The sequence below is a fragment of the Rhinopithecus bieti genome, unplaced genomic scaffold, assembly GCF_001698545.2.
Source record: "Rhinopithecus bieti isolate Rb0 unplaced genomic scaffold, ASM169854v2 scaffold_28016, whole genome shotgun sequence".
NCBI lineage: Eukaryota > Metazoa > Chordata > Mammalia > Primates > Cercopithecidae > Rhinopithecus > Rhinopithecus bieti.
The window spans coordinates 1,988,711-1,998,462 of NW_016813202.1; the positions used below are offsets into that span (position 1 = coordinate 1,988,711).

The window sequence follows — 9,752 nt, forward strand, 5'->3', positions numbered from 1 at the left end:
CCTTCTTTTTTTTAAGGAACCAGATAATCTATAAAAATTATTTAATTTCTCAGTATGGATATATGTAATTTTTTAACAATAAATACCATGGTGATCAGAAAACAACTCAGGGAATATAACAGGTAGTGAATTGTAGCCTCTTCTCTTAATAACTCGGATACACTGAAAATTTGTGTACGTTGAACCCATTGAAAAGAAATATCTCCTATAAAGGGAAATGAAGACCATTAAAATCCTGGTTGTTGTTAGAGGCATGTATAGCTCTTCCAACTGGCAGCTTGGTCTGAAAGGATTTAAGAGTTGTTTATTAATAATACAGCTAAATCGTTACCTACTTTACCCACTTTCATTTATTGAAACATGGCACATGCACATTGTGGTTCAACCCCTATGGGAGTAACACTTTGTTTTAATTATTTATTCCAAAGTTAGAAAAATAATACCTAAATTTCATATTATGAACATGAAATGAATCTACCTCACACCAGTCTGCAGATGTGTCCGTGTTGTTGCACAGTTTCCTGTAAAAGCGTTTCACATCTTGATCCTTCACATCTGGACCAAAGAGCTTCTGTACCGATGCATAAAACTTGTCATAATCAATTGCATCTGCATTGAAAAAAGTACAGTACATTTTCATCAAATTCCAAGGACTACCTTTTGTATGTCAGCTACAATTTTTATTTCCTAACCTTCTATTTTCTTATCTCAATCTATAAAAACCAGATTTATTTGCATTTTAAAGACCTTGTCTTTGCACAATACTAAGCAAAAAGAACAAAGTTGGAGGCATCACACTACCTGACTTCAAACTATATTACAAGGCTGGAGTAACTCAAAGCATAGTACTGGTGCAAGAACACACACAAAGACCAATGGAACAGAATAGAGAACCCAAAAATAAGACCACACACCTACAATCATCTGATTTTCTACAAACCTGATGAAAACAAGCAATGGGGAAAGGATTACCTATTTAACAAATGATGCTGGGAGGACTGGATAGCCATATGTAGAAAATTGAAACTGGACCCCTTCCTTATACCATTTACAAAAATCAACTCAAGATGGATTAAAGGCTTAAATGTAAAACCCAAAACTATAAAAACTCTAGAAGAAAATCCAGGCAATATCATTTGGGACAGAGGCATAGGCAAATATTTCATGATGAAGATACCAAAAGCAATTGCAACAAAAGCAAAAATAGACAAATGGGATCTAATTAAACTTAAGAGCTTCTGCACAGCAAAAGAAACTATGATCAGAGTGAACAGACAACCTACAGAATGGGAGAAAATTTTTGCAATCTATCCATCTGACAAAGGTCTACTATCCAGAATCTACAAGAAACTTAAGCAAATTTACAAGAAAAAAAATGAACAACCCCATTAAAAAGTGGGCAAAGGACATGAACAAACACTTCTCAAATAAGACATTCATGTGGCCAACAAACATATGAAAAAAAGCTCATCATCACTGGTCATTACACAAATGCAAATCAAAATCACAATGAGATAACATCTCCTATCAGTCAGAATGGCTACTATTGAAAAGTCAAAATACAACAGATGTTGGTGAGGTTGGGGAGAAAAAGGAAGGCTTTTACACTGTTGATGGGAGTGTAAATTAGTTCAACCATTGTGGAAGACAGTGTGGCAATTCCTCAAAGACTCAGAGGCAGAAATACCATTTGACCCAGCAATCCCATTACTGACTATATACCCAAAGGAACATAAATCATTCTATTATAAAGATACATGCATGCATATGCACATTGCAGCACTGTTCCCAATAGCAACAATATGGAATCAATACAAATGCCCGTTAATGATAGACTGGATAAAGAAAATGTGGTATATACATACCATGGAATACTATGCAGCCATGAAAAGGAAGGAGATCATGTCCTTTGCAGGGACATGGATGGAGCTGGAGGCCATTATCTTTAGCAAACTAACGAAGGAACAGAAAACCAAATACCGCATGTTCTCACTTATATGTAAGAGCTGAATGATGAGAACACAAGGACACATGGTGGCTAACAACACCCATTAGGGCGTGTCATAGGGTTGTGGGGGTGTGGAGGGAGAGCAAGAGGAAGAACAGCTAATGGATGTTGGGCTTGATACCTGGGTGATGGGATGATCTGTGCAGCAAACCACCATGGCACACGTTTACCTATGTAACAAAGCTGCACATCCTGCACACATACCCCTGAACTTAAAAGAAAAAAAAAAAAAAGATATTGTCTTTGCAAACATAACCAGGCCTTTGGCTAAAGTATTACTAAATAAAAAGAAATATTTTACTATTGCGTTTGATACATTCTCCATGATTTCTGTTTAAGATATTTTAGGAGTTTTGTTCAGGAATGCAAAAATTCAAGAATGAGTTGCTTTTTTCCTGTTGTAAAAAGTTTCACCATTGGAGTCTTTGCTAGAATTCATCTTGAGTGGAAGGTGGAAGTGAGCAAATAGCAATTCTTTTATTTTATTTTATTTTTTGAGACAAGGTCTTGCTCTGTCACTAAGGCTGGAGTGCAGTGGTGCCGTCATGACTCACTGCAGCTTTTACCTCCCGGGATCAAGTGATCCTCCCAGCTGAACCCCCCAAGTAGCTGGGACTACAGGCACGCACCACCATGCCCAGCTAATATTTTATTTTTTGTAGAGACAGGGTCTCACTATGTTGCCCAGGCTGGTCTCAGACTCCCAACTTCAAGCGATCCTCCCACTTCAGCCTCCCAAAGTTCTGGGATTACAGGTGTGAAGCCACTGTGCCTGGCAAGCAATCCTTAACTGGTTCTTGAACTCTATGTAAACACACACACACACACACACACATACACCCCATTGCTTGAATCTTGATTTTGTCAAATTTGGTGATTCCCTGGGGTAAGACTATTGAATCTAAGGACAAGAAGGAATTAGATGTGAGGCTTTCTCAAACTGAATAGAGAAGATCAGATGGTTTTATTTAGTTAAAAATATAACTAGTATCTCTTATGTGTAAGAACTGAGCCAGACATTGGGCTTAGAACAGAAAATTAGATAAGCAAGATCCCTGCCCTCAGGAAGCTTATATTATAGTGGGAAATCAGAAAAGTAACAAGTGAACAAACTATTTACAGATTGTGACAGGCAAGGCTAATTAATAAAGATAGACATTACATGAGTGGTTACCAGTGTATAAGGTGAAAAGCAGTATTGCTGCAAGAGGGTATGAGGGAACTTTCTGGGATGCTAGAAATGTTCCCTGTCTTGATCTGGATGGTGGCTAAAGGTGTGTTTACAAAGGTTCAAATTTACAGAGCTACCTCCTTAAGAAGAGTACATTTTATGGGCTTTATTGTATGTATGTCAAGCTCAGTAACAAAGTTAAAATAAACAAGTTGTCATAGAATAAACACACAAAAGGAAAGCAGTATGGAACTGTGATAGAATTGTATGGTGGTGGCAGGTAGGGGTAGACCTCAGGGAAGGCCTCTCTAAGGAGGTGGGTAAAAGAGTTAAGCTGAGACCTGATGAGCAAAAAAAAAAAAAAAAAACAAAAAAAGTCAGCCATGTAGAAAGCTAGACAAAAGCCTTTAGGCATAGGCTGATCAACACGAAGGCCTGTTGCTGCACAGGCTTGGCATGTTCCAAGAAGGTCAGTAGGTATGAAGTACCTACAGTGAGGACTGCAGAAAGTGCTGAGGTGAGACTGGGGCCAAGGAGCGCAGAGCTAGAGTCAGAAGCTGGTATTTTCTTTTAAGCATGATGGTAAGATGTCATTGGGGTGTTTTATGGGATGAAATGATACAATATGCCTTTAAAAAATTCTAAAGCACACTGGCTGCTGCAAGGAGGCCAGATGGAAAGACATAAAACTAGTAGAGGGTAATTGCATTAGTGTAGGCTTCAGAAATTGGAGGTTTGAGCCAGGGTAACACTGAGGGTGAATGCACATCTGGGCTGCCATGGAAAGTCTCATTTATGCCTCTTTTTAAAATTATTAATAACATTCCCTTTCAATCTTGAAAGTGTCCCCAGTTGGATGGTAAGTGGCACCCGAGGATACAGGCACCCTAGAGATAGTAGTGGAGATGGTAAGATACGGTTGGAAGTAGTGGAATAGTAAAGATCGCTAATGGTTTGGAAGTTTTGGGGGCAGAAGTGGTAAGTGAAGGAAAGGCAGGAATCTAGAGCAGTGGTTCTTATCCAGGGGAGACTTTGCACCTCACCTCCATCCCCAAACACACACACACACACACACACACACACACACACACACAACATTTGGCAAAGACTGGAGACATTTTTGACTGTCACAACTAGGATTAGGTGTGCTACTGGCATCTAGTGAGTAGAGGCCAAGGATGCTGCTTAACATCCTACAGTGCACAAGACAGCCCCCACCCTACCCCTGCAACTCCACACATGCACACATACACAAATAATTATTTAGCCAAAACATCAATAGTGCCAAGGTTAAGATACCTGGTTCTAGAATGACACTCAGGTTTCCAGTTTCAAAACTCAGCAAATGTTGGTCTATTTACCAAAAGCAGGGCAATAGGAAAAAGATTATTGGGGAAAATAAAGCACTCTATTTTGAGTCAGAAATTCTTATGAGGCATCTAAACAGTTACTTAGCTGCTTTATATTTATTTACACCAACTTGTACAATATACGAGTTTCATTGTAAATATCACTGGATGAGGACAATGAGACTTTTTTGTCCTGGGATAAAATTAATTCCACCAGGTCATTCATAAGATCTAAGGGCATTACTTTTGAACACATTCCTTCAATCTACTTGACATCATTTCTGAGGTGGACTCTGTTCCATTAAAAACACTCTCTCTAGTTCTTAGTTCCTTGCCTGTAATAGTGAGAGGTCGACTTTATTTTCCAGTATTTTTTAATAAATATGAATTTGTGGCAGACAGTATTAACAGCCTGACAAAAGTTAAGATTACATTTCTCCCTTCTCCGCACTCTTTCTTAGGCCACTCTGTGGTAGAAGGTAACTTGTCTAGCAGTATGTAGTTTTCATCAAATCTTAACAACTATAGAGAAAGGAAATTTTCAATGTGGCTTTGTGATTGCAAGTTTCTTAATAAGAGCAAAGTCAACTTATGCATTTAGAACACATTGAAGGAGTACCTTCTGGACACCAGACCCTGTGCCAGCCTGAGGTTCACAAACCTTCAAAACAACCACAGGCCAATGGTGGAGGAGAAGGCGCAGGAATGAATGAACACATTAATATCAATTTCAGCAGGTTAAATGCAGCAGGTGAGTTCCCTGAGATGGCAATAAAGTGCATTAACAGTGCCGAGGATGGCTTTGCTTAGGGAAAGTTTGGAAGTTTTTACAAAGAGGTGACATTTGACTTGGGTCTTGAAAGATGAGCAAGAGTTTACAGGCATCAAAAAAAAAAAAAAAAAAAAAAAAACACTCCATATTGGGGAATGGCATGCACAAAATCAGAGTCATTAAGAGCATGTTTGGGCTGGGCGCGGTGGCTCAAGCCTGTAATCCCAGCACTTTGGGAGGCCGAGGCGGGTGGATCACCTGAAGTCGGGAGTTGAAGACCAGCCTGACCAACATGGAGAAACCCCGTCTCTACTAAAAATACAAAAAATTAGCCAGGTGTGGTGGCGCATGCCTGTAATCCCAGCTACTTGGGAGGCTGAGGCAGGAGAATCGCTTGAACCCAGGAGGCGGAGGTTGCTGTGAGCTGAGATCGCGCCATTGCACTCCAGCTTGGGCAAAAAGACCGAAGCTGCGTCTCGAAGAAAAAAAAAAAAAGAGCATGTTTGGAAATGGCAAAAAGTTTGTTTTAGGGCAGAAGGTGCATGAAAGGAAATGCCAGGAGTTGAGACTAAAAAGCTAGGCTGAGGCAAGCTGTGAATGGCCTTACATGCTATGTTAGTATATATGGATTTTCGAGGTGGAGTAATAAACCAGGAATATGGCAGATCGATAATTTTTAAAATGGAAAACTCTTGGCAGAAGTATAGAGAAATGATTAACTCGGCAAAAAGACTATTTTTGGGGGGGTGAAAGGGGACAGAGTCTCACTCTGTAGCCCAAGCTAGAGTGCAGTGGTGTGATGTTGGCTCACTGCAACCTCTGCCTCCCGGGTCCTGGTTCAAGCAATTCTCCTGGCTCAGCCTCCCGAGTAACTGGGACTACAGGCACGCGTCACCATGCCCAGCTAATTTTTGTATTTTTAGTAGAAACAGGGTTTCACTATGTTGGCAAGGCTGGTCTTGAACTCCTGACTTCGTGATCCACCCGCCTTCGCCTCCCAAAGTGCTGACATTACAGGCGTGAACCACAACGTCCGGCCAAGAAGACTATTACAGTAATAAGCTATTGTAATAAGCCAAGAGATAGATACCATGACATAGTGAAAGGTTGCAGAGGTTGAGTATCCATTATCCAAAATACTTGGAACTGGAAGTATTTCAGATTATGGATTTTTTTCAGACTTTGGGATATTTATATACTGTACTGTACATAGTGAGATGTCTTGGAAATAGGACACAACTTTAAACACAAAATTTATTTACATTTAATATACACCTTATACATAGAGCCTGGAGGTAATGTTACACAATAGTTTTAATAATTCTGTGCATGAAACAAAGTTTGTGTGCATTGAATCATCAGAAAGCAAATATTAATATGCCCCTATCTCATGTCAGCTCTCAAGAAGTTTTGAATTTTGGAGCGTTTTAAATTTTGGATTTTTGGATTAGGGATGCTCAGCTTGTACCAAGATATCTGGCTTAGGAAACTAGTTAAATGGTAGCTATGCCCTAAGACTGAGAGAGAACACAGTAGGCAAAGCTCAAGGAGAAAAAGAAGCAAAGAAAGAATTGAGACGGGAAAAGTAAGAATGATATGACGAAAGACGCAGGACAAGGAAGTTTCTTGAAGCAGAGGCAGCTAACACTGTTAATCTAGTACAATGGCCAAGTCGGCTGGAAAATGAAAACAATTGATTGAATTTGGCGACTATATTAGGTTATCAGATAGCTTGGTTAGAGCATTTTCAGCAAAGTGACCAGAGAAGCCAGACCTGAGTAGATTGAAAGTTAAGTGGGGATATTGTCAGGAAATTCAGTGCAGAAGGAAAGGAGAGGCATACAGAGGTAGCTTAAAGAAAAGAGAAAGTCAAGGTCATGATGCTTGAGTATATTTTTAGATTGAGAGGACAAATCCAGTCGAAAAGGAGATTTTGAAGCTGCTGCAGCAAACTGATAGCCTTGAAGGGGAGGAGAAATAGAAAGGACAGCTGCTGCTTTCAGTGATTCAGAAGTGGAAAAAGGGGGTTTGAGAGAATTCTTGTCTTTTGGCCTTGCTTTCTTTTATGACATAGAAAACTTGGCTGAGAGAAGCAGACATCCCACAGAGAATTCAGAAAAAGTGTCAAGGATTTGAAAAACCAATTAAAGAGAGGTAAAACAAACTGACTAGGAAAAAATGCAAGTTTTGTTGAGTAGTTTAGAAACCCCAGTCAAGTTCCCAATCACCAAAAAAGCATATCCAAAAGGTCCAAGTCTTAGCTTTAACACTTAGAAGTTGGGTGACTTTGGCTGGGCGCGGTGGCTCATACGTGTAATCCCAGCACTTTGGGAGGCCATGGCGGGTGGATCACTTGAGGTCAGGAGTTCAAGACCAGCCTGGCCAACTTGGTGAAACCCCGTCTCTACTAAAAATACAAAAAATTAGCCGGGCATGGTGGGCACCTGTAATCCCAGCTACTTGGGAGGCTGAGGCAGGAGAATCGCTTGAACCTGGGAGGCGGAGGTTGCAATGAGCTGAGATCACACCATTTCACTTCAGCCTGGACAACAAGAACGAAACTCCATCTCAAAATAAAAAAAGAAAAGAAAAGAAGTTGGATAACTTGTACAAATGATTTATCTTCAGCTCCCATTTTTTTCCACAAATAAAATGAACAATTACATTGATTAACATGACTATAAATTATTAAATACTATTCAATTAATACCAGTTTGGGTTTGAACACCCAAAGTCAAGATTTTCACTTACATATTACTATGCAACCTGGCATACTCTGAGGCTGGCTATACTATCCCTTTAGCAATTATATGGGCTCTGCTCCTTTCATTGCAACAGCAGGGTTTGTTCTGTTAGTCTTCCACTGTGCCATTTAGCTTTATTTTTTACAGCTGTCCTCAATATGCCAAAGCTGTACACTACACCACTCCCCTTGAATCTTGTCTATGCACTGGTATCTCTGCTGCAAATCCTCCTGTGAGACCACTGTCCACCATATTCTCCGTAGCTTGCATCCTAAAGATCATTCCTGCCTAGAGATATGGAGAGTGGCCAAGACAATGGAATCATGGTGAGGCAGGAAGCTGCACTTCTTATGAAAGTCTTTATGGTCTCATAGTATCTTTGGGCTAAGAAAGAGCAGTGCTATACACTACTGAGGATCCCAGGTCAACCAGTGAGCCATCAAATGGCAATGTCTACAGAACATCACTGGACGTCACTTAATCCAATCCCATAGTTTTACAATCGAAGCAACTTAGGTTCAGAGAAGAAAAAACAAAAACAAAACAAAAGCTTTCTCACGTCCACTTTGTTATTTAGGGACACAGAAAGAACAAGAACCCAGGTCTTCATCCCCTCAGCACCCATTCTTTCACATTAAGCTCTGATGCTTCTCTCTGATGGCTTAAAACATTTTCCAGTCTAACCAACAGACCCAATTGGACTATCGTGTAATCACTGATCTTACCTTCTTTATGGATAAATAAGCCTGCTCTTTCATTTCTTTTCTGGGCTGCTGTTTGTTCAACCAATCTTTCAAACCCGTTCAAAGCCTTTTTGAAATTGCTAATTTGAAGTGCCATGTTGAGATGCTTTTCCTTGCTGATATCCACAGGGACATAGGGGATCTTTTACTTCTGTACAGAAAGAATGCTGCAAGTTTTCCAATTTGGAAAACTTCCCAGTTGTTACAGTGCCTCCCTGCTGTCTCAGTTTTTGCCCTAGGTCTAATTCCTTTGATCTTAAAATCCCATACTGCGGGTAGGAGTAAGACTTGCCACTAGGATGCTGGCAGGTAGGAAAGCTGATTTAGGTCTGATACATTTCATATAGACAAACATTTCAGTAAAAATCCTGACCTCACAATGTTATCAGTGTCCTTCATAGGGTCCTCATTGCATCATAATATCTCTGTAACATCCTACTTCCTTCATAAGGAGGAGATGGAGATTTTTTTCCCCACAGACCGTGTGTGTGTGTGCACGTGCACATGTGTGTGTTGTGTATACTGCTTGAGAGGGAAAAGGAATGAGTAGAGACCAAGTAAGAAAACTGGGTAATATTTTCTCCCTCTTGTGTCTCTTCTCACCTCAAACCTTTTTTGCCTTCTTCACAATGCCATGGAAAGTAAAGTTTGGCCTGGCACGGTGGCTCACGCTTGTAATCCCAGCACTTTGGGAGGCCAAGGCGGGTGGACTACCTGAGGTCAGGAGTTCAAGACCAGCCTGGCCAACATGGCAAAACTCTGTCTCTACTAAAATACGAAAATTAGCTGGATGTGGTGGTGGGCACCTGTGATCTCAGCTACTCGGGAGGCTGAGGCAGGAGAATCACTTGAACCTGGGAGTCGGAGGTTACAGTGAGCTGAGATCACACCACTACACTCCAGCCTGGGTGATAAAGTGAGACTCCTTCTCAAAAAAAAAAAAAAAAAAAAAAAAAAAAAAAAAA

The 9,752-nt window shown here is 40.4% G+C and overlaps 1 protein-coding gene across 1 annotated transcript in view; it reads right to left on the reverse strand.

Annotated features, from left to right (window-relative positions):
* Positions 1 to 8,932, reverse strand: part of WDR64 (WD repeat domain 64) — a gene marked incomplete at its 5' end in the record, with an annotated part of 157,581 nt that extends 148,649 nt beyond the window's left edge. The window contains 2 exons of the mRNA XM_017847770.1: positions 479 to 609; positions 8,770 to 8,932. Of these exons, the coding sequence (XP_017703259.1) occupies positions 479 to 609; positions 8,770 to 8,932 (294 nt within the window). The remainder of the gene's footprint in view (positions 1 to 478; positions 610 to 8,769) is intronic.
* Between the last annotated feature and the right edge of the window lie 820 nt (positions 8,933 to 9,752).